Genomic DNA, 25228 nt, shown 5'->3' on the forward strand with positions numbered 1-25228 from the left:
TTAGGGTATTTATAATAGAATGATTTGATTGCTCAAAGTGGTTGTTAAAACAACAGTGCTGTTACTGTATACTGCATTCTCTTGTACCTGCTCATTTCACTCTTCATTATTTTGTAATAATCTCCATACTTCTCTAAAATCATCGAACTTTTTGTTTCTTATAGCAGAGTAATATTCCATCATGAACATATACCACAATTTGTTTAGGCATTTCTCAAATAATGTGCTTCCCTGCAATTTCCAATTCTTTGCCACCACAAAGAAAGTTGCTGTAAATATTTGAGAACATGTAGGTTCTTTTCCATTTTCCCTAATTATCTTGGGAAATAGACCTAATAGTGGTGTGTGTGTGTGTTTGTCCTTCATTGCCAAAGAAGACCACGCCATCAGAGAAATGATGAATGACTTGCTCTTGACTTTGTTTTGAGTGAAGCAGGGCAGTGCAGGTCACCAGCCTCACTTCCCCTCCAGAGCCATCTGAATCCAGTGACCAGATATTCATCAGGGTGACTGAAGGTGATCCAGGATGAGGCATTTGGGGTTAAGTGACTTGCCCAAGGTCACACAGCTAGTGAGTATCAAGTGTCTGAGGTGAGATTTGAACTCAGGTCCTCCTGACTCCTGCACCGGTGCTCTATCCACTGCACCACCTAGCTGCCTAACTAGTATTGCTGGGTCAAAGGTTATAGGCAGTTTAATAACTCTTTGCACATAATTCCTGATTATTCTTCAAAATGGTTGGATCAACTCAGAGATCCACCAACAATGAATTAAAGTTCCAATTTTTCCATATCCCCTCCAACATTTGTCACTTACCCCTTCTATTATTTTAGCCAATCTGATAGGTGTAAAATGATATCTCAAAGTTGTTTTAATTTGCATTTCTCTAATGAATAATGATTTAGAGCATTTTTTCATATGACTATAACAAATAGTTTTGATTTCTTCATAGGAAAACTGCCTGTTCATATCCTTTGACCATTTACCAATTGGGGAATGACTCACATTCTTATAGATTTGACACAGTTTTTTACGTATTTCAGATATGAGACCTTTATCTGAAGAACTGTCTATAGAGTTTTTTCCCCCAGTTTTCTGCTTTCATTCTGATCTTGGCTACAAAAACTTTAATTTAATGTAATCAAAATTATCCATTTTATATCTCACAGCACTCTCTATTGTTGTTCTATAAGTTGTTCACTTATCCATAAGTCTGATAAGTAATATGTTCCGTGTTCTTCAAATTTTAGTGTAACATCTCCCATTATCTTATGTATCCATTTTGACATTATCTTGATAAATGGTGTGAGATATTGGTCTATGTCCAATTTCTGCTAGATTGTTTTCCAGTTTTCCCAACAATTTTTACCAGGTAATGAATTCTTACCCCCAAATCTTTAGTCTTTACATTTATCAAACATTGGGTTACTATATTTATTTGTTGCTGTAGACTGTATGTCTACTCTGTTCCACTGATCTACCTTTCTCTTTCTTAGCCAGTACCAGATAGTTTTAATAATTACTGCCTCATAATCTTAAGATTATAAACTTAAGATCTGGTATTGCTAAACCTTCTTTCTATACATTTTTTCCCCATTAGTATCTTTGATATTCTTGACTTTTTCTTCTTCCAAGTGAATTTTATTATTTTTTCTACCTCTATAAAGTAACTTTTTGGTAATTTAATTGGTATGACATTGAATATATAGATCAACGGATAAAATTGTCATTTTTATTATATTGGCCCTGCCTGCCCATGAACAATTAATATTTCTCCATTTACTTAAATTTGATTTTATTTGTGCACAAAATTTTTGATGCTTTTATTCATATAGATCCTATGTTTGTTTTGTAGGCATATTCCCAGGTATTTTATACTGTTTAGAGTTATTTTAAATGGAGTATCTCTAGCTATCTCTTCCTGCAGGATCCTATTGGTGATATATAGGAATGCTGATTATTTATGTAGGTTTACTTTACATCCTGCTACTTTGCTGAAATTATTAATTATTTCAATTAACTTTTTAGTTGAGTTTTCAGGATTTTTCCAAGTATATCATCATGTCAACTGCATAAAGAGATAGTTTTATTATCTCATTCCTTATTCAGATTCCTTCTTTTTCTTCTCTTTTTGCTATTGCTAGGATTTCCAGTACAATACTGAACAATACTGGTGACACTAGGCATCCTTGTTTCACTCCTGATTTTACTGGGAAGGCTTCTTTGTAGTTTATTCCCATTACAAATCAAATAGTGCTTGCTAATGGTTTGAGGTAAATGCTTCTTATCAGTTTAAGGGAAAGTCCATTTATACCTACACTTTTAAGTGCTTTTAAAAGAAATGAGTGTTGTACTTTATCAAACGCTTTTTTGCACCTATTGATATTATCATATAATTTTTGTTACTTGTATTATTGCTATAATCAATTGTGTTAATAGTTTTCCTTATGTTAAACCTTTCCTACATTCCTGGTATAAATCCCAGTTGGCCATAATGTATAATCTCTATAAATTGTAGTCTTTTAACTAGTATTTTATTTAGGATTTTTGCATTCATATTAATTAATGAAATTGGTCTACAATTTTCTTTCTCTGTTTTTACTTTTCCTGGTTTAGGTATCAATATTATATTTGTTTCATAAAAGAGGTTTGGTAGGACCCCTTCTTTGCCTATTATTCCAAATAATTTATTTAATAATAGAATTAGTTGGTCTTTAAATGTTTGATAGAATCCATTTGTAAATCTGTCTGGTCCAGGTGCTTTTTTCTTAGCAAGTTCATTTATAGCCTATTCAATTTCTTTTTCTAAAATAAGTCTATTTAGTTATTCTATTTCCTCTTCTGCTAATCTAGGCAGTTTGTATTTTTGTAAATATTCTTCCATTTCACTTAAGCTGTTAAATTTATGGACACATAATTGGACAAAATAATTCCATAAAATTGTTTTGATTTCATCTTCTTTAGTGGTATATTTACCTTTTTCATTTTTGATACTAATAATTTCATTTTCTTCTCTCTTTTTTAATCATATTAACCAATAGTTTATATATTTTATTGATTTTTTTATAACAACTGCTAGTTTTATTTATTTATTCAATGGTTTTCTTACACTCAATTTCATTAATTTCTCTTTTAATTTTTAGAGTTTTCAATTTAGTGTTTAATTGGGGATTTTTAATTTGTTCTTTTTCTAGTTTTTTTAAAACTATATACTCAGTTCAATGACCTGCTCTTTTTTTTTGGATATAAGCACTTAGAGAAATCAATTTTCTTTTGATCACTGTAAACCATAGTTTTTGATATGTTGCTTCATTATTGTCATTTTCTTTAATGAAATTGCTGATTGTTTCTATTATTTGTTTTTAAACCCATACATTCTTTAAGATTAACTTGTTTAGTCTTCAATTAGTTTTTTTTATGTTTGCATGATCCCTTATTAAATATCATTTTTATTGCCTTATAGTCTCTAAAGGAAGCATTAAATATTTCTGCTTTTAGCTATAAAATTTTTTTGCCCTAATATATGGTCAATCTTTGTAAAAGTACCATGTACTCCTGAGAAAAGGTGTATTCCTTTCTATTTCCATTCAGTTCTCACCAGATATCTATCATATCTAGCTTATCTAAAATACTTTTAAGTTCCTTGACTCCTTTCTTATTTATTTTTTGGTTACATTTTAGTTCTAAGAAGCGAAAACTAAAGATCCTCACTATTATAATACTACTATCTATTCCCATCTGTAATTCATTTAACTTTTAAAAATTTTGATGTTATATTTGGTATATATAAGTTTAGTATTGATATTGCTTCATTATCTATGGTAACTTTTATCATAATGTAGTTTCCCTGTTTATCTCTTTTAATTAAATCTATTTTTGCTTTGACTTTGTCTGATATCATGATTGCTACCCCTGCTTTTTTTGCATTGACTGAGCCATAAAACATTTTACTCCAGCCCTTTATTTTAACTTCGTGTTTATCATTTTTAAATGTATTTCTTGTAAGCAGCCTATTGCTGGACTCTGATTTTTAATCTATTTCTGTTTTATGGGTAAATTCATCCCCTTCATATTCAAAGTTATAATGGTTATTCATGTATTTCCCTCCATCCTATTTTTCTTCACTATTGTCCTTCTCAGCCTCTCTTTTTACCCTATCCCTCCTCTATATTCCTCTACCTCCATATTCCACACCCTTTTAAAGAATCTCTCCCTTATCCTCTTCCCTAAACTTCCATTTCCTTGTTCTACCCACTCCTTGAAGGGTCCTGTCCTCTTACCCCTACCCTCCTAAATTTTAATCTGTACACCTTTCTAAGCTCCACCCCCCATCCTGTTCCCTCACCCTCTAATTTCTTTATAAATTTAGAAGACTTATACCCTTTTAGATGTATATATTGTTTCCTCTTTAACCCATATCTGATGCGTTCCAGTACTACCACCCCAATCTGATTCCTCTGTATCAGTTCTTCCTCTTGCACCTCATTTGCATGAGATAATTCCTCTTTTTATCTTTTCCTACATAATTTTGCTTTTTAGAATCACTACACCATACTCAGCACACATCCAATCTTTCCTTAGAACTGCATAATTACTAATGACAGTCTTAAGAATATGGCTGTATTTCTTCATATAAAAATCAACAGTTTGTCCTTATTGAATCCCTTGTAGTTTGTCTTCAAGGTTTACATATTTCTCCTGGATCTTATATCAAATTTTCTATTAAGTTCTGGTCTTTTTGCAACAAAAACCTGAAAATCTGTCAATTCATTGCATATTTATTTTTTTTTTTCTTCAGGATTATACTTAACTTTGTTGGGTAAGTTATTTTTGACCACAACTCTCAGCTTTTTTACTCTTTGATATATAGTGTTCCAAGACCTATGTCTTTTAGTATAGCAGCTGCTAGGTCTTGTGCAATTCTGATTGTGGCTCTGCAATATTTGAATTACTTTTTTCTTGTTACTCATATTTTCTCCCTAACCTGGGGCTTTTGAAATTTGGCTATGATATTCTTGTAGGTTTTCATCCTGGGATCTCTTTCAGATGGTGATGGGTGGATTTTTTCTATTTTTACTTTCCCCTCTTGTTCTAAAAATTTAGTGAAATTTTCTTTAATTAAATTTCTCATAATATTGTATCAAGATTATTTTTTTTTAATCATAGTTTTCAGGTAGTCTGATAATTCTTGTTTTCTCTTCTAGATCTGTTCTCCAGATCAGTTGTTTTTCTTGTGAGATGGTTTACATTCTCTTGTATTTTGTCATTCTTTTTATTTTGTTTTATTATTTCTTGGTATCTTATAACATCATTTGCTTCCCCTTGCCCAATTCTAGTTTTCAAGGAGTTATTTTCTTTCTTAAGATTCTGACTTTTCTAGTTGTTTGACTTTCTTCTCATAATTTTCTTGGATTGTTCTTATTTTTTCTAATTTTTCCTCAATTTCTTTTATTTGATTTCTAAAGTCTTTTTAAAGCTCTATAAATTCTTTTTGGGCAGGTAATCATTTGATGTTACTCTTGGAGGTAGGAGAGGCTATTTTTTGCTTTAGTATCCTCCTCTAAAAATGACACCAGGTCTTTTCTATTCTATAATAGCTATGTAAGGTTGGATTCTTCCTTCTTTGCTTAATCATTTTTATTTATTTTATTTTTAACAGCTTGTTATTATAATGAACTCTGGTCCTGAGGTGTGGTGGATGGTGCCTCAGGTCCTTAATGTTATTTTCTGAGCTTTGTCCACAGCTCAGCACTCCTTTCCCCCTCCAAGCCACACCACAGTTAGGTCCCCCAGCCACACATGCTGGAAATGCTCTTGCTCCCTGAGGACCCTCCAGTAGCTGTAGCCTTCAGTTCTCCCCTCTGGCCTATAACCAAAACCAAGAATTCAGCTCTCCTGTAAGTGCCTAGAGCCAGCAGCATCAGCTCCACTGCTTTTGCATTCAAGGTGCATGTGCTGGTCTCAGCAGCACAGCTGGGCCTGGTGGCCCTCAGCAGTGGAGGTCCTTTAATCTTCCCCTGTTCAGATGTCTGATCCACCACACTGTGGGGGAGGTGAGAATTTCAGTAGCTGAGGCTACCTCCCAACCCAGTGCTAGGCCTTGATGTTTGTTGTTTCAGAGGAGATTTCCTGGAGGTGTTTGCATTTCACTGAAGCTCAATGTCTGTTCCTGGAGTCTTTCCTCAGGCCTTCTCGAGTTGTCCCAGGAGCACCACTGCCCTGAATCCAACTCTTGTTTATTTTTGCTGCTCTATGTTCACCCTGAGGTGCAATTTTTTTTCTTATTTGTGGAGGAAATCTGGAGGGCTTTGGAATTTTCATACCTACTCTGCCATCTTTCCCATAGGTTCTTAATAAATTTTTGTTGAGCTGGGAAATTTAGTGTATGGAACACAAGACACAAACTTGCTACTATTTGGAACACATCCATAGAATTCTATAATTGGAAATTGCCTTGAAAATAATCTAGTTCCAGTAGTACTACTTTGATTAAGCAATACCACTGTCTGTATGACAAGGAGATCATAAAAACATGAAAATACTTATATTCACATATTCAAAAATACTTATAGCAACTTTTTTTGTGGTGACAAAGAGTTGGAAACTGAGGGGATGCCCATCAATTGGGGAATAGCTGAACAAGTTGTGGTGTATGAATATAGTGGAATACTATTGTGCTATAAGAAATGATGATCAGGAAGATTTAAAAAAAAACCTGGAAAGACATATATGAACTGATGCTTGTATACAGTAATAGCAACATTGTGCGATGATCAACTATGATAGATTTAGCTCTTCGCAGCAATATGATCCAAGCCAATTCCAAAAAACTCATGATGGAAAATCTTATCCACATCCAGAGAAAGAACTATGGAGTCTGGATACAAATCAAAGCATACTATTTTCACTTTTTTGTGGTTTTGTTGTTTTTTCTTTCTCTCATGGTGGCCCCCTTTTGTTCTGTTTCTTCTTTCACAACATTACTAATGTGGAAATATGATTAATATGATTGTACATGAATAATCTATATCAGCTTCCTTGCTGTCTTGGAGAGGGAAAATTTGGAATTCAAAATCTTATAAAAATGAATGTTGAAAACTATCTTTATGTGAAATTGGGAAAAAATAAAATATTATTAAGTGGGGAAAGAGAAGACTAACAAGTCATTTTCCTCACCAACAACCCTTCAAAGTGGGTTACAGAAGCATCATTATACCCATTATACCCATTTTACAGATGAGGAAACTGAGGCTCAGAATGGTCAAATGACTTGCCCAAAGTCACATATCTTATAAGTGATAGAGGTGTAGGATTCCAACCCTGGTTTCCTGACCCTGAAATCAGTGTTCTTTCTGTCATATTGGTCTGCTTCTTATAATTTAATTCATTTGCAATACATGTATGATTTTTTCTGAAGTGTACCTGGATGGAGAAACTTTTATTTGGGCAGCTTTTCTTTTTAAAGGTGGTTGTGAATAACTGTACCTTTGTTTATGCAACTCTGACAATTGTATCATTTATTCACTGCTATCATCAAACATCTAGCTATGACTTTAACTGATAAATTATATATACATATATGTATATGTGTACGCAAACACTGTGCTAAGCAATGGGGACATAACACAAAACAGAATCGGACCCTTAACCTTAAGGAGCTTACATTTGACATATGAGGAAACTGAAACTGAGAAAATTTAAACGATTTACTTGGAATTACACCACTCACTAATCAATAGCTGAGACTGTTTAGTCTTTTGAGTTTCAGTCTCAGATGAATGATTTCTTTTTCCTTTGAAGTCCTATAGCAATTACTGGCTACTATGCTTTTGGACCTAAGCATTGGTGGCTACCTTATAGCTTTATCTTGTGTATACATCTTCTGTTTCCAACTAAACTATAAGTACATTGTTAGCAGGGATACCTTATCATTGACAAAGTACACTTCACAAAGTAGGTTCTATTAAAAAATTTGTAGGTTGATCGATTAAATTTTTAAAGGCAGAAAATGCCAGACATAGATCACCCCTAGACAAATTCATTGAGCATCTAGTTGTCCTTCATCTTCCTTCCTCCAAGAAACTTCATCACTTTAGGTTTCCCCTCATTTGTTACTTAGGAGCCTGTATTGGTCCCTTGAAATCAGGACTGGTCCTTGCTTTGCTCTCTTCCATTGAAATTTGGATACTCTATATTTCATTTCCCTGGCCCTAGGGTATCAACTAGTAAATCTCACAAACTCACTTGTGATAATAGAGCTAATGAAAAAGTGTATTTTTTTCCCCAGTGGTAACCTTAGGGACCTAGGGTGGGAATCTCAGATGAGTGGGAGATATCTGGTATTAGGTAGACCACCATCTCCACTACCGCAGACTCAGTAAGCTGGCCTACTTCACCTAGTTCTATGCAGATTATTCCACCTATTTTTATTCATATCAAGGAAAGGTTTAAGATGGTGTGGGAGAACGGACAGAAAGCGTAGTATATTAGTAAGAGCACTCTTTAAGCTGCCAGAAACCTGGGTTCTAGTCCTATTTCTGCCTCTTATTAGCTGTGTCCCCTTATGTGAAACAATTTCCTCATCTCTAGAATGGGTTGGTGTGCAGATAGAATATAAAAGTGAATGAAATGAGTACATAAAAGCGTTCTCTTACCTGTAAAGTACTGTTCAAATGCTATGAATTATTACTACATACCCAATTAAGTTTCACCAGTTTATCTAGGGAAAAAACTTTCCAAGCACCGTGGATTTACAACCGATTGAACGTCGTAAATAGTTCAACCGTCACTTTAAACTTTTATTGTTTAACTTTGTACACATTTACGTCTTGTCTTCCTTACTAAACTTTAAGCTTCCTGAGGATGGGTGCTAGATTTTATCCTTCTTTGTCTTCCCCACCTCCCCCGCAAGGGACAGAATGCTTTTCCTGCAGCAGACAGCAAAAAGAACATATTCTTTGCTTTGATTTTTTGTTTTAACCACCATCATAAGTCACCTGCAATGCTTCAGGGCTTTTTCCCCCTAAGTTTTTCAAGCACCGAAACACATCCAATTAACTTACTTACCCATTATAAACCTAGTGGAATGTTGTGGGAAAATAGTTTCCTATTGGTTCCTAGACCCTTTAACTGCTAGGAAAAGAACAGTCCTGTAAACAGAACACCATATCCATGGCAACAGGCAGCTCCATGCTTACCTTCTCAATCCCTAAAAAGGTAGTTAATTACGCTTTTCACTCTTCTCATATGAAAATGTTTTCCTTGTTTGTGACAGTGATAATGACCCTCCGGCAGGGCACTTCCTGGCAATGAATACCCGAGGTATTAGGTGGAACTCGGAGCTTCTCTGTTGCCTCTTGGTCCACAGCTCCTCCGGCCAGTCTTTAAGTGACAGGAAATTCCTATTGGTAAATATGGCTTAATTGCTTCGCGTTCTAGTGTGAGGTCGTGCACCCGGAGCAGAGACTTAGAAAGTTACTTAAAGCCTAATGTATTGAAAGAAGATAGAGTATCCGATTGTTTTCAGGTACTAGTCCCAGAGCCCTGAGTTCTTCAGGGGACTGCACACTGTTTCTACAGTTACTCTGAGCTTTAACTCTTTGTTTTTCTTCGGCGCAAGGGGTTCTTTCTCCCTCGATCAGGAAGGGCGCGGGTGGAGGAGGTTGGGGTGGGGGGGCGGTGTAAGTTCAGCACCTTCCAAGTGGTCTCGAGGCTACCCGAGTCTTTAGGAAACAGCTGGACAGTAGTCCCCGAGCTGGCACCTTTAAATGAATGAGGACCTAGGGCCACATGAACACTTCTTAAGCTAGGCCAACAGGTACACCTGAGAAGACGGTACCTGGGTGCGCCCTCTCCCACCCCAAAGTGGCCGCGCCCCCTCTCACTCCACCCCAACCTGGCGGTCAACTTTTCCCTCAGAGCTAGGGGCTCTCTCGGACCGAAGAGGTGAGAGACACTAAGAGGAGAGTTTTGGGGTCCCAATGGCTGGGATATCCATGAGAGCAGGGGCTGAGAAGGGAGATGTGGGTGGACGCAGATGGCGGGTGCAGAAACCCTAAAGGCACCAGCTAGCAAATAACTGCCCAGTTGCTACCAATAAACTTCTTTTGAAACTTCGCCTGCTTTCTAAGGAGAAAGGATGCACACACGATGTCTCTTTCCCAGAGACCCCGATTATCTAGGGCTGGGGGAGAGGGGCGCGAGGTGCAATCTCAGGCGACCCCGCTGGGCCCCCTGCCCCGTGGCGTTTGCGTGTAAACGCCAAGGTCACAGCCCTGGACCTGCCCCAGCTGTGCAGAGGCATCTCCCTGAGCGCACTGGTTTCCTCTGAGCTTGTTGTAACTCGGCCCGGGGGACAGGTGGAGGGCCCGGGGCGGGCGGCGGCCCGGCGGCAGCCTACAAATGAGTCCCAGGTGCGCTGCGAGCTCTGCCCAGCCTGGTCTGGAGGGTGGAGGCGGGCCCCTCCCGTCCGGATGCGGCGCAGCCGGGGACATGCCGCAGGGGGGGTGACAGGCGGCCGGTCCCACCCTTCCCCGTGCGCACCCGGGCGCGGTCCCGTTTAAATTTCTTCCGCCTCAGCCTCGGGCTCCCAGGGAGGAGTCCCGAGAGGAGGATAGCTCCAGGCTGCGGCTGCGGCGTCCCAAACTCGGGCGGAGTGACACCGCCCCCCGGCTAGCGGGATGGAGTGGGTAAGTGTCGGTGCTGCTAACGCGCGCCGGGGCTGCCCCGTGCATTCCAGCTTGGGCATGCGGGAGGAAGGGAAGGTGCTCCTGCTCGCTGGGCAGCCTCGGCCACTGGCCAGGGCACCTCCCGGGGCTTAGCTCCGGGTCATCCGGCTCCCGCTGGGACCGCCCGGGAGAAAGGGCAGAGGGAACCGGGGGGCCGTTGCCGCCTGCGCCGCAGCTCTCGCCATCTGCGGGGGGAGGCTCGGGCTCGCCACTCCTGTGGGTGGCAGGGAAGGGGTTGCCCGCCTGGGACCAAAACGGGGGCAGAGCTCGTGGCGACCGCGCTGCCGGGGACGCGCAGCCTTTGAGCCTCTTACATTCTTCTTAGGCGCAGATGGCACCACCGGACCTCGGTGTTGACCTTAGCCCTGGCCGGCTAGAACTACTTTTCTCACTGCAGGGGATAGAGTCCCGCGAAAGGGAAAGCTGTTGGAGCTTCTTTTACATTAGTAGGGACTGAGAGAGCCTCTCTGTACGATAGTTTGCCGTCCCTGCGGACAGCCGGCCCAAGGGCAGGCTCGGGTGCATTTCACCCAGACTTCTAAATTTTCTGTTTTTGTTAGCTTTTGGGGGGATGGGGGTGGGGGGTAGGACGAGTCTTAAAACAAAAGGTCTGTGGCGGGCGGTTAAATTAACTTGGCCTCAGGGGGGTGTCCTGGTTCCAGAGAGTAAGTTTCTGCAAGCTCTCTCCGTATAGCAGCCACACTTACACTGTGCTAACCAACCGGGGCAAACCGTGCATTAAGTGCACCGGGCTCGCAGGGAGTTCCTGGTAAATTAGAGGAGGCATCGTGGAAGGGATGAAATTATAATTCCAGATTTTTAACCTCAAGTTGATCTTGTTGATTTGGTTTTTACAGCAGTTGTGAGTGCAGAAACGATAACACGACTCGGTCTGTATCCGTAGTTGTCACAATGGCTACTTACCTGTAAGTGGTCCAACATTTTAAAAAATAGTAGAGAAAGAAATGGGATTGAAAAGATAGAGGGGGAAAGGCAGAAAACACCTCAAATTAGAACTAGAGAGAATAATCCTAATACAGTATCAGCCTTCCAGTAGCCAGCACTGCCAAGAAGAATTTCCCGGTTAATAGTAACAGTATACAGATGCTTAAAATCTTTAAATATTCAGACTGACTGGGGCTTATTTAAGGAATACAAGTGGATATACTATACATATCTGTGTTTTTATATTCTTGTTGATTGCTCTTTCATCAGACTTGACTTCCCTCTCCCTTCTCCCCCTTAAAGCCTGACAGTAAGTAGGTGTTGTAGCTAATGTGTATTAAATATTGTTCATGGTGTTTAGTTATGTTGCCAACCACCTAGGGAACACACAGTAAATGCTTTCTGGTGCTGGTGAATTCTCTTTCTCTTCATGCTCCACAGTAGCCCTCTGATGATTGGGATTTTGAAGGATTTTGAAAAAATAATTATTCTCCTACATTTTATCCCTGGATCTCGATTTAGGTAGGATTCACTGCAGTGACCAAATCACCATCCATGGATTTTGTAGGTATCCAGGCATTCACAATACACTGTTTTCTATGGATTCCTACTTCGGGGTAGACCTCTGCTTAGGTAGACCAAGCGTTCTCTCCTTCCTCAAATATTCTCAGAATATTTTGTCTGATATTTTCTTTTAGGAAGAAACTGCCCAGACACTTACTGTGTAACTCTTAACTTTTAATGTATAATTACTTAATTTCTTTGTCTTAATTTCCCCATCTGTAAAATGATCTCAGTGGCCTCTGAAGTTCCTTCCAGCCTCCAAATCCATGATCTTTGGCCCCCATTACTCCCTACCTTCTCTTATTCTTATTTAGGCACTTGTTATATTCCCTTGGGAGAATGTAGGCTAGCTCCTTGGAGGCAGTTGCTTTTTCATTTTGGTCTTTTTACCCCTAATGCCAAATGAATGAGAGCTCGTCCTGTTGTTTCCCTGGTTAAGGGAAGTATTAATATTGAAACTTCCACTAGTACAAATTGTCTAGTCTTTAGTAACTTCTGTGACTAATAGATTTAGTGTTATCTAGGGGCCCTAAAAGGTTAAGTGACTCTGCAGTGGTTCCCCAGCTAGAATCTGATAGAGGTAGTACTCGAACCCAGGTCTTCCTAACTCCAAGGCCAGTCTTCTACCTACTTACTGTTAACTGCCTTTTGCCTTGCACATAGTAAGTGTTGAATAAGTATTTGTTGAACGGAATTGTTGAATTGCACTAGAAGAAATATAATAGTAGCAGAAGCCAGTGCCCTCATTAGTGCCCTTTAAGCAGCTGGCTGGCCAAGATGGTTCCGAGGAGGGAGGCACTCATTTACTGATGACCTCAGGTGCCCAGGGAAGGCCTGTGATGACATGTCTTGTTTTGTTCCTTGCTACTTGGCACATGTCCTGTGAAAGGAGAAGAATGGTTTTTAAGATGGTTGTACTGAGAAGCCCTGAGTTTTAAAAAGTTGATTGGGTCCTTGGGGTTTATTAAAATGTTCACTGCCCAGGGCTTGAGCAACCAGTCAACAGGTATTCATGGATATGTGTCCCAACTAGACCAGATGCTGTGGAGTATCCTGGAGGTCCCTGCCTTCTTATCGTCTTGTTGGAGAGACGACTCCTGGGGCATAAAACAGCAGCAAACAATCCAAGATAGCATATAATTAAGCATTATGATATGTGGTAATAAAGCAGTAATGTGTTTAAGAATTCAGAGAGTAGAAAATACTGTGCTGTAGAAACTGCCTTAGAATTTTCACAAATTTTTTGTGTAGATTTTCTGGTTAAGAACATGGTTGGCTTGCTAAAAATTTTAACAAAAAGAGCCATTATGAAATGGAATAGTTTCACCTGTGTATGCTACTGTGAAAATGTGTAGGCATCCTAGGAAGTCATTTGCCCATGCAAAATACTTTCTTCAGAGATTTTTGAAATTTGCGAGGACCATGGATGTCTTATCTCTGTATTTTACCTAATTTTCAGCACAGCACATTGCATAGAATCAAATATTTAATAAATGTTTGGAGAATGTACAGAGAAGCAGATGAAGGGATAAGAGGGCTGTTTTTTTCAGTAGAAGGCATTGTTCCTCTCACCCTAGAATTAATCTTATTGCTATTTCTATTAGTTGCTATTATGTATTAATTCTCTTTTTTGTACTTCTCCTTTCCTACTGCAAGTCCTTTTCCCTCATGTCCCCTTCCTGATTGATAATTCAATGTTGCTTTTACCTTTCATGCTCATGAGAATGGAACCACCCCCTCTATCCCCCCAAAAATGATTTGGCAGCTTTACACCACCTGGAGTAGACTCTACCCTGTTCCTATTCCAGCATCCCAGGACAGGTTTGGTGACTTTTATATTCAGCTTTTGAAAGGTTATCTATATGTAAATATGTATGTGTATGTACACACATGGCCATATACATGTATGTGTGTATATCTCACATATATGTGTGATAAAAACCCCTATATTTACTCCTATATACATATGTGTATTGTCACATTTTTTTAGGGAGGTCTTGACCTGTGGTGTCATGGGTATTAGAAACTCAGAAAATGATTTAGAGGTGGAAGGTACTATCTCCCCTAGCCCTATCATTTTACATATGAGAAAAACCAAGGCCCAAAGTATAAGTGATTTCCCTAAGTTCACCCAGGTAAGTGGTAGAACTAGGATTTAAATCCAGTTTTTCTGCTTCTAAATCCATTGCTTTTTTCAGTGCACCGAGGAACTCCATCTGATTCAAGGTACTTTGTTTACATCTTTACGTAGTGTTAAAAGGTCAAGTGACTTGTCCAGGGTCACCCAGTCAGACAGCTGAGGTAGGACTTTAACCCTAGTTTTCCAGACTTCTGAGGATAGCTCCTCTACTCAGTACACTCTATGGCCTTTCTTAAGTGAGCCATTACCTGCACTCTTGCATGACAAAAACCTTGTAAAGAACTCAGTTCTCCTAGGACCCTGTGCTAACCTAGATGAATAACAATTCTGTCTGGAAAAATTGGAATCATAGTAGCTACATTACTTCTCTGTTAACCGCTCACAGACCCCATTTGTTTCCTAGGTCTTAAGAGCATGTCTTTGGGCACTTAAAAAGGCCAAGTTCTCCCACTGCATCCTGGGTCATCTCCAGTTGTCCTGATTCATATCTGGCCACTGGACCCAAATGGCTCTGGAGGCAAAAGTGAGGCTGGTGACTTTTCACAACCCTCCTTCACTTGAATCCAGTTCAGTTGCAAGTCATGGCATCACCTTCCTGATGTCATGGTCCTCTTCAAGAAGGAAGGACAAACTGCACATTCAACTTAAGTATATGGAAAAAATGGCTTATAAGTATATTTGGTAGAAACTAAGCTTATGAGAGTGTCAAAATTCAGAGTAAAATTTTAAAAATTCCTTGAGAATTGTATTATTATATCAAACCAATTGCATTGATGACTAATAGACAGAATCAGGAATGAGGCTTCTGTTCTTGATTGTGGTCAGCACGTATTTTACTGCCAAGAATCTCTTAAATAGAATGCTTTGATCAGAAGATAAATGGGGGGGTAGGGTTTGAACAATTTTTGAAAACTATATATGTGTGTTTATATACATATATATGCATATACACACATACATATGTACATATAAACATTTGTTAAATTATTTTTTAAAAGCCTAGATAATTTTATTTAAAATATAGTAAAACTCAAAGGTATAAGCACCGTGGAATGGGGTTTATAATTTTTAGTTAAATAGTATCCAAGGCAACATATTAATATAAAACTTTTAATAAGTTTTTTATTGATAGAATTCAGTTTTTAACTTGAAATTCGGAGGAAATCGAGTCATTTAAAAGTGTGTGTGTGTGTGTGTGTGTGTGTGTGTACACACACACACACACACACACACACACACACATATACATACACAGCAATATAATTTTCAGGTGTTTCAAGAAACACTAATGAATTTCAAACTATCTTTAAGTTATTTTCTTGAATACCAGCAGTCAGTCCTTACCTGCTAAAGATGTTCTGCCATAGGTACCAAGAGTTTTATAAAATCAACTATAATAAATTTTAGGGATAAAAGTGACAGGTTTTTAGGATTTAGTTCCCAAAAGTATCTCAGCTCATGAGCCAGGACTCTAGAAGGCCTTCTAGTTCTAGTTAAGATATTTTAAATGAGTCTTTTTCCTTCCTTGGGCCTTGGCTTTCTCATTTATAAAGTTTGGATTCAGTGATATTGTAGGGTTCTCTTTTTTTTTTTTTAAACACTCTGATATCCTTTGTCATAATTATTGTGCTAAGTTATACTGAGCTGAAGTAACAAGACCATGCTTGCAATTAATTACCTTCTCATGCATAGTGTATATCCCTAGATCCACATATAATTTAAGTAAAGGGGTTGCTGTTCTCTGAGTGGTTGTGTGTGTGCTGGACTGCAAGACACTGCCCTGGATTCTGTGAGGCAAGGGTATGTCTCCCTACTTCCTTCTTTCTCTCAACCCCCCAGAAGTGTATGTACCCCGGCTGTGAACTGAGAGGGTCTTTGGAAGAGAAACTTAATTGGCTGGATGGGGATCCAGCTGCTAAAATGCCTGGCTGTTTATGGGCTGCCCTCAAGCCATATTTCATCAAAACCTTTTTGCATTTCAGAAGAAGAGACCAGAGAAAAAATCCTGGTTCCCTTTGTCATCCTGTTTGCCAATTTAGGGTTTTAGTGGTGAGGCAGGGGAAGCCTTAAAGAAGGGGAAGAAAAGCACTTGCCTTTGTCAATTTTCATTAAAAGTTTGTGATTTGTTGTAATCGTTCCTTGGTCTTCATTGAAAAGTTACTGGAAACTAGGTTTGGTTATAAACTTTTCCTCAGTGGGAGTGGGGAAGGAGTTAATTCTTAGTTTACAGAAAATCCCAATTTGAACCCAGGTTAACAAGCTTCTACTCTTTCTGACTTTCCACATCCCCTGCACAAAGTGGAAAGTCAGAATTTACAATCCACCACCCCTAACAAGCAAGTACACACATATACACGGAGGATTGTTTTATTCTCGGATCAGATGCTGATAATGCTGTGGAATTTTTAAACCCCTACAATTTTAATTTCTCTTTTCTAGGAGGTGGGGAATGGAACAGAACCGCTTCCCTAAACTATGATTTAAAATAAACAGCTTAAACATAGGAAATCTACCATCAGAACCACTGCAGGCTCCAGGCAAATATGTTTGCCTAGTTTGTACAATCAGTCTTCTGCCTCTCCCAATAGGGCACCTTTTAAAAGAAAAAATAAAGCCAGTATACCATGTTCATCCATCTCTGTGCCCCCTTTACCTTTTACATATTAAAGATCAGTTTACCAAAGCAATTTCTTACCTTGCTACTGATATTTAATGAGCATTCTTATTAACGAAAGGCATTAACTGGTTTTTCAGTTGTGTCCGACTCTCTGTGACCCCATTTGAAGTTTTCTTGGCAAAAATACTGGATTTGCCACTTTCTCTGCAGTTCATTTATAGATGAGGAAACTGAGGCAAACAGGGTTAAGTAACTTGCCCAGAGTTACCCAGCTAGTAAGTCTCTGACACTATATTTGAACTCAGGAAGATGAGTCTTCCTGACTTCAGGTCCAGCACTTTACCCACTGTACCACCTAGCTGTTGATTAACTTTGGTGGGAGATGCTAAAATAAGTAACAGTCCCTGTCCTCAAGCATCCTACAATTTAGTAGGTGGAATTTAATACTCTTAGCCATCCTTTAAATTCCATCTCAAACACCATCTCTTCCTGTGTTTGGTAGGGTTTTTTCACCTAAGACCAACACTTGGTTCTGCAGTTTTCCATACTATGATAAGATTACCTATGGTTGTATCTTATTCCCCCATTAGACTGAAAGAAAGCTTCTTGAGGGTGGGAACCGGGTCTTATCTAAAGTTTGTATCTGCACACTGTAGGTGCTTAATAAATGTTTGTTGTTTTGAATGGAGGAGATGATTTGTACAGATGACCAAATTGAAAGTAGCTGGTTTGGTCTTCATTGAAAAGTTGCTAGAGACTAGTTTCGCTGTCTCTGATGGTAAATTTCTTCCTTTTAAGGTGTCTATTTCAAATCCTAATTTAGGGTAGTGATTCTCTTCCATTTGCCACTTCCTGGAAAAAAGAAATTAAAGTTAGAAGGTTTTTACCAGGAGAATCACAAAGTTCTATTATTAAGAGAAGAAAAGATTACCTCTATTTTTCAAAATTTAGCAAGGCCAAGTCCCCAGGCCATTACTTTCTTTTCCCCTAAGCTACTAACAGTGAAAAAGAAAAACACCAAAATGCCAACATTTTATTTGAATTTTGAAAATATTTTTATATTTATAAAATATATATTTATATTTATAAAAAGAAGCTTTAAAAAATAATTCTGCTTTAAGAAGCATATATCATGCATATAAACTTTTTGTGATGTTTTTCTAATAATGATACGGAGACACGTGAGCTAGAGTGGTGTAGGTACATAGAGAGCTGACCTTGAAGTCAGGGAGTCGTAGACTACAGTCCCATCTCCGATGCATACTACTGACTGAGACCCTGGACAAGTCATTTACTCTCAATGCTTTTAAGAAATCCTCTAAGCCACTTAGAAGGTACAGAAAAGGTACTGACCTCTATTGGTAAATGGCCATTTTCTCACTTGGGGGTTCTGTATAATCAACTCATCAAGCATTTATTAAATGCATGCTATGTGCCGGGCATTGTGCTAGTTGCAGGGATACAGAGAAAGTTAAAATAGGCTCAACTGTGTAGGGGCCCAGGAACTAATGGGAGAGAAAACATGCAAAACCCATTATAAACAAGATATGTACAGGATAAATGAACTATGATCTTAGAGGGAAGGCAGTAAGATTAAGGAGGGCCCAGAGAAGCATCTTTCAGAAGGTACGATTCCAGAAGTAAGTGAATCACAGGTCCAGTTCCCCGTTCCTCCCTTTAACGATACAAACGAAACTTTCCCAGAGGGCCGGTAAGATCCAGTTGGCATTTGGTTCGGCCTCAAAACAGAGAAACCCAATTACCTATTGGGTCAGGAGGATTTCCTCTTATAGTGCAAGGATTCTTATTTGCAACTGAGCCATGTTACAGTGCACTGATTGAACTGACCAAGTATTTGTTACACTCCAAGCATTGAGGTTAATGAAACAGTGTTAAATAATCCTTACCCTCAAAGAGCTAACTTTCTAAAGTGGAGATAACAAAATGTAAAAAAGATAGTAAACCTATTTGAGGAAAGAGAAAGCACTAAAAACCAAGGGATCTGGAAGAGGTTTCACTGTAGGAGCCTTAAAGAAATCCAGGGATTCCAGGAGGCAGAGGTGAGGAGGGAGGACATGAGAGAGGTAGGAAACGAAGTGAGTGATTCATCCTAAGTATGAAGCTATTTTCTGTTTGTGAGTTTTTCAGTCTTAATCTTGAGTCTTGAAATATTATACTTTTTAAAAAATGCAGTTATTTCATTTTGGAGGGAAAACTTGGGGATTTATATGGAGAAAGAGTATAATTGCTCCTAAGCCATCATGTTATTGATATTCTTGGCAGAAGGGAATGGAAAGTGGAATTCTGTAACAACTTTTTCTTTGTCTTCTCTCTGTGTGAATGATAGTATAAGTGGCTTCTCTTTATTTGACTCGAAGGGTCAAATAGAATGATGGGATTGGAAGAGAGTGTGAGAAGTCTTCCATTCCTTCCCTCTATCCCTGGATTTCACACGAAGGATAATACATAATGACAGTCAGACAATGCAAAGGGACAGGGCACTTCCGGAAAACAGCCATGACGACTGAGGGTATCTAGGGTATTTGTTTCTTCCCCCCACCTTGACCTTTTCACATAACCAGTATTGAACAAACATCACACTTTTAAGGAAGTTAGTGCTCTAGCCACTGTCCCTCACTGCTAAAAGGACAAGGAGACTAGCAGGAGACCAGGTGAGGTAGCACAGCTATTCTTCTGCTTCCACCCCCCTCTCCTGCCCCCACCAATTTTTAAAAAATTCAATTCCTTTTGGGGCTTATTCCAACATCAATGCATCAGTTATGAAGAGCAAGGAAAACCTAGTAGATAAGCAGAATTGGCAGGTATGGATTTTTCCTTTCCTTACTTTAACTCACCAACGTTTCTATTAATTTCTTGCCCTCCCTCCCTTTTCTTTTTTTTTGGACCCATGAATCAAGACTGGCATTCAAGTTAGTGCTATCTAACACGTTCACTTAGAAAAGGCATGTTTGAAAATTTGTGTAGTTGACCAAATGCCATTGTCATGGAACCAGAAACTGATAATGAAACTTTTGTTGCTTGTGATATAGATTTTAATATCTTTAAACCATAATGATATTTACTTTCTGGTGCCAGATGTATCCAAAGCAGTATTTTAATTAGTCATTCTTTTCTAGTTTTTTCCTTTTCCAATTTTTCCTGAATAGCACCACTCTTGAGTTCTGCCACTGAGGAGAGGAAATCTTTCTTTGGACCTGATTTTATTCCTGAGCCAGGTATTAGGACTGGTTCGAGCATAAAAATGGCTGAATTGTACCTGATAGACCACACACGTGGCTGCCTTTGACTCCTCTTTGTACTTGTAAGGCAAAGCAAGAAGCAACCTCATGCAGGTGGGTGCTTAGTAATTCTCAGGTAAAAATAACAGGGAAGCTGGTCAGGGGCATTACCTATGGCCTTAGGTATCTATATAACAATAACAAACAAAGCGAACTTGAAGCTATAAAACAAGAAGGTGAATATGATCTGATCCGTGTTAATGGGAGGTGTAGAGAACATAAGATGGTGCTTTGTCTATTGTTTAAGTTTTAAAAAGCATTTGATTGTAGAATGAATTTGGCTAGAGGACTCTCCTCCTGATATCAAGGTGTCTCTCATGCATTTATTCAAATCATATAAGATTCTTTGAGAGGAGTAGCCCAGAAATGAGTTTGTTTAATGATCCTTTGGTTATCAATATTAAGGGAGATCATTTGCTCTCTGCAGGTATTCACTGTTACAGGGGTGAATGTAGAGTCCAAATGTATAGAGTCTATGAAGATCCAGATGGAAGAGGAGTGTGCAATTGTTCCTTGCGGCCTCCAGCTGATCCTGTTGGCAGATGACAATGTCCCGATTATGTTAAACCTCAGAAATTTATAGGGCTTTCTTTGTGTGCTCCATGCTTATTTCAGAGAGATCAAATCAGCAATCCACTGAGGAGAAATCGAATGAAGAGTGAATATTGTCAAGATTATGACATGCAATGGGAAGGGCAGGCAGCTCATTGAGTTCTCATTTAGTGCATCTATTTAGGATAGGCCCTGCTGATAGATCAATGACAGGAAGAAGGTAGAACTATTGCACGTGTCCTTTGTTTTGATCTGTTTAAATTTTAAAAAATTGTTAAGAGTACAGAATAAGGAAGATCTCGTTTCGTGTGGAAAAGGACCTGAGGATTTTAGCTGACCATGAGCTAAAATATAAGCCAGTGATGTATTGTGGTTGTTTAAAAAAAAAAAAGTAATGGAGTCTTTTTTTTTTTTAAGTTAACAGGTGCTGTACTTTTTTTTTACATTGAAAAAGTTCAAAAAACATGTGCAGTGTGTAACACCTGCGGACCTCCCACCTTTTCATAACTCTACATTTGAGTTCTATTTGATCCTTATAGTTTTTTTACGTATACTGTTGATTTTTCCTGTGCAGTGGTAGTTTCCATTTCCGTTGTTGTAGTTACTATATGTACATTGTTTTCTTAGCTCTTGCTTATTTCACTCTCCATCAACTCATATAGATTTTCCTGTGCTTCTATGTATTCATCACCCTCCCCATGTCTTACAGCACCATTACATTTCTGAACCACAATTGTGTAGCCATTCCCCAGGTCATGGGCATCTACTTTGTTTCTAATTCTTGCTGTTGCTTAGTTGTTTTTTTAGCCACACCTGATTCTGTGACCCCACTTGTAGTTTTCCCAGCAAAGATACCGGAGTGGTTTGCCATTTTCTTCTCCAGCTAATTTTTACAAAAGACAAAACCAAGTCAGACAGGACTAAGAGATTTGCCCTGGGTTACGCAGCTAGAAAGTGTCTGAGGTTAGATTGAACTTGGGAAGAAGATAAGCTTTTCTGACTCCAGTCCCAACCCTCTATCCACTGAATCACCTAGCAGCCTCTTCTACTTTTTAGCTATCAGAAAAAAGTGTTGATATAAATATTTTGGAGTATTTGAGGACTTTTTTTTTTAAATCATTGGCTTCCTTGGATTATAACAAATTCAGTAATGGAGTCTCTGGTTCAAAAAACATGGACATTTTAGTCACTTAATTTGCATAATTCTAAATTGCTTTCCAGAATGATCATACCATTTACATGTGAAGCTCCACCAACAATGTATTGCTTACATGTAGGCATATATATCTACATTTAGAAAGAAGTCTCTTGCAGTCTTTCTGGGCTCACTTTACTGCTGTTGCAGTCCTTGCCTGTTGCATCTATTCATTCCTCCTGCATTTCTGTCATTCCTGAATGTTTAAGAGTCACCTAAGTCTCTTCAGTTCCCATTTTCTTTCTAAAAAACATTTCCAGCTCTAAAGAATGTCCATCCTTTGTCCTGTATGACTAAGTTCATATGCACAGAATAGGTTGCCCTGGGCTGCATCCCAAGCTCCATTGTCTTTTGGGACACATTATTCCTTTCTTTCCTCCTTTTTCTAGTGGGTGTGGAATAGTTTTCTGTTACTAGGATATACTTTCCTTTGTATTTGAAGGTCTTTCTTCAGATGGCTTGCGGGATTTGTTACTGAATTAACTTAAATTTAACCACATTTCATGTGTCTTTCCAACCTTGAACTTTTTTTTCTGGAGGTCATCTGTGAATATTTTCGAGTGGAATTTTGTTTTCTATGTTCAGAAGTTCTAAGTGGCTCTCCTCCATTATTTCCTTCATTATGCTGTGAAGGTTTTTTTGTCTTGTCAGTTTCTTCTGGGAGACCCATGATCCTTAAGTTATCTCTATGCTTATCTCTCTGTGTGCTGTCTTCAAGATACCTATATTTTGTTTGCATAGTGGGAATATTTTCTTTTAATATTCTTGTTTTTTGATTCTCCTCTTTTAGGTTGTCTTTTTCTTCTATTTGCATTCCCAATCTATTTATTATTCTTTCTTTTATTTCTGAAATGAGGTTTGCCATTGCAGATTCAAGCTTTTCTATTCTGATTTTTTACTATGTGGTACATAAAGATACTCTCATAAATTCTCATTTCTCTTTTAAGCCACTCAGGTTTAAAACTTCGTTGTGGTTCCATGTTCTCCACAAATTCCAGAGGGCCCACTGTTTTGTCAAATGTTGGTTATTCCCCTTTTTTTGTTTTTTTTTGGGGGGGATTGGGATTAAGTGACTTGGCTAGGGTCTCACAGGTAGTAAGTATCAAGTATTGGAGACTATTTCACTTCCCTTTATTTTGCAAGTATTCAGCAATCATGTACTTGTTTACTAGATCTGGAGGCCATATTTCCATCTACTGTTACTGTTTTTCCTGTTGATTTATAGCAGCTTTTTGTGATAGCTAAGAATGAGAAGGGGCAACTAGGTGGTACGGTGGATAGAGCGCCAGGCCTGGAGTCAAAAAGACTTCACAAGTTCAAATCTGGCCTCAGACACTTATTAACTGCATGGCCCTTCGCTAGTTACTTAATCCTGTCTGCCTCTTGTCATCCTCTTTTCACTTCTGTGTAGGGCAGTTTTCTCTTCTGTAAAATGAGTTTTCTCTCTGAGATGTTTTCTCTTTTATAAAATGAGCTGGAGAAGGAAATGTCAAACCACTCCAGTATCTTTGCCAGGAAAATCCCAGATGGGGTCCCAAGAGTCAGGTATGACTGAGAAATGACAGAACAGCTATAAGACTAAAAACAGAATAGATGCCCATCACTTGGGGAATGGCTACACAAATTATGGTACAGAAATGTAATGGTGCTATAAGAAATGGGGAGTGTGGTGAATACATAATAGCATGGGAAGATCTATGAAAATTGATGGATATCCTGAAATCTTTCGTACTTTTTTTAGTCTTTCACTTTACTTTCCTTATCACTGACTCTTCTCTGGTTCTGATTTTTTGGGGGGCTGGATCTCAAAATGTCTCAGCCTCTTTCAGCCTAGGTTTCTGGTAGTGTAGGACTGACTTTCTGGTAGTGTAGGACTATCCTAAAGTAGATGCTGGGTTCTTTCCCTCCGACTTAAGGGAGGAGTGACTAGAGTGTAGAGATGAGTGTGGAAGAAAGCATATGTGTTGGTATCCTTGGGTCTGCTAGGGAAGCCTACCTGTCAGTAGTGTGGAAGGTGGGAAATGGTTATTGAGTGACTTCAAGGTCAGTGAGCATCAGTTCCTGAGTTTGGGGGTATTTATTACACTCTTTTGAATTTTGGTTGTCCTAGACTGTGAAGACAGCTGATGATGGTTTGTCTTTGGCACATAATTTTTGTTTTGTAGAGGTTTGAGAGGTTGTAGAGATCAGAGAGAATGTCTAGTCTGCCATCTTGTTGCTCTCCAGTAATGTAGTCTTAGGCTTAATTTAAATCATTCCACTGAGTTATTCTGTTGCCACATCTGAAGGATTGTGTTTAATCTAAGGCATCAAATTTTTAAAAAGCTAGTTAGTGTGAGGAAACTATCTGACACAGAAATAATAAAAAGGAAAAGTGGAAATGATAAGCCAGAAGAAGGGAAAGTCATTAGCCAGGTCAAACATTTGACCTTATCAATTGCAGAGTAGACCTCTACATTACTCCAGAAAACTGGAATAGTACTAGTAAATGCAAGGGAGGCAGATTATAATTCAATTTAAGGAAGAACTTTATTAGTAACAGCAGAACAAAAGCTGAACCAGGTGACTTGAGGACTGAAATTGTTGAAGTTTATGTTAGATGATCTATCAGGGGTGCCATTGAAATGGAACTTTTCATTGAACTACATGACCTTGAAGTTCCCTCCCACTCTGAGTCAATGCTTCTCTGATTTCCAAGAGGCAGATAGATAGTAGTATAGGGAACACTGCACTGCTCCTCAAATATAAACCTACTTTGGGGAAACATAGAAGGTCATCCATCATCTGATAAATACCCCTTGAATTTATGAAACATTAATTGTGTGGAACTGTTAGAATCTTATGAGAGTGTTTCCAGATTTTCTTATTTCTCAAGTCTGCATAGGCCTGTCCTATTTTTCCCACTCTCTTTTACTTCCTGTCCTGTAGAATTCCAGGGGGGTTATATAAGAGGATGACCACCTTCTTGCCAAGAGGTATCTTTTTCAGCCTTGATTTTATTTTGTTTCTTAAAAAGATACAGACTTTTTGGTGTGCAGTGACAGCCTGTGATGGGTTCTGGGCAAAACAGATGCCAAGGCTCTATCTTTTTTTTCTTTTTTCCCCAGCAAGTACAATTGCATTTTCCCTTGGAATGTTTTCTGAGACTTAACCTAAGAGAGTATCTGCATGTGTTGCTTCAGCTAGATA

General features: G+C 38.7%; 1 protein-coding gene across 3 annotated transcripts in view; it reads left to right on the plus strand.

Annotated features, from left to right (window-relative positions):
* The first annotated feature begins 9156 nt into the window (after window positions 1-9156).
* The window catches only part of BNC1 (basonuclin zinc finger protein 1), a 178870-nt gene continuing 162798 nt past the window's right edge, over window positions 9157-25228 (plus strand). Inside the window, exon 1 of one of the 3 annotated variants that reach the window (XM_072619539.1) lies at window positions 9157-9216. In XM_072619539.1, coding sequence (XP_072475640.1) covers window positions 9172-9216 — 45 coding nt within the window. In that variant the 5' untranslated portion in view covers window positions 9157-9171. Of the gene's footprint in view, window positions 9217-9260; window positions 9408-10400; window positions 10689-25228 lie in introns of those variants that run through there. The other 2 variants (XM_072619531.1, XM_072619556.1) reach the window with 2 other exon arrangements.

The sequence above is a fragment of the Notamacropus eugenii genome, chromosome 1 (genome assembly GCF_028372415.1).
Source record: "Notamacropus eugenii isolate mMacEug1 chromosome 1, mMacEug1.pri_v2, whole genome shotgun sequence".
In the NCBI taxonomy this organism is placed as follows: Eukaryota; Metazoa; Chordata; class Mammalia; order Diprotodontia; family Macropodidae; genus Notamacropus; species Notamacropus eugenii.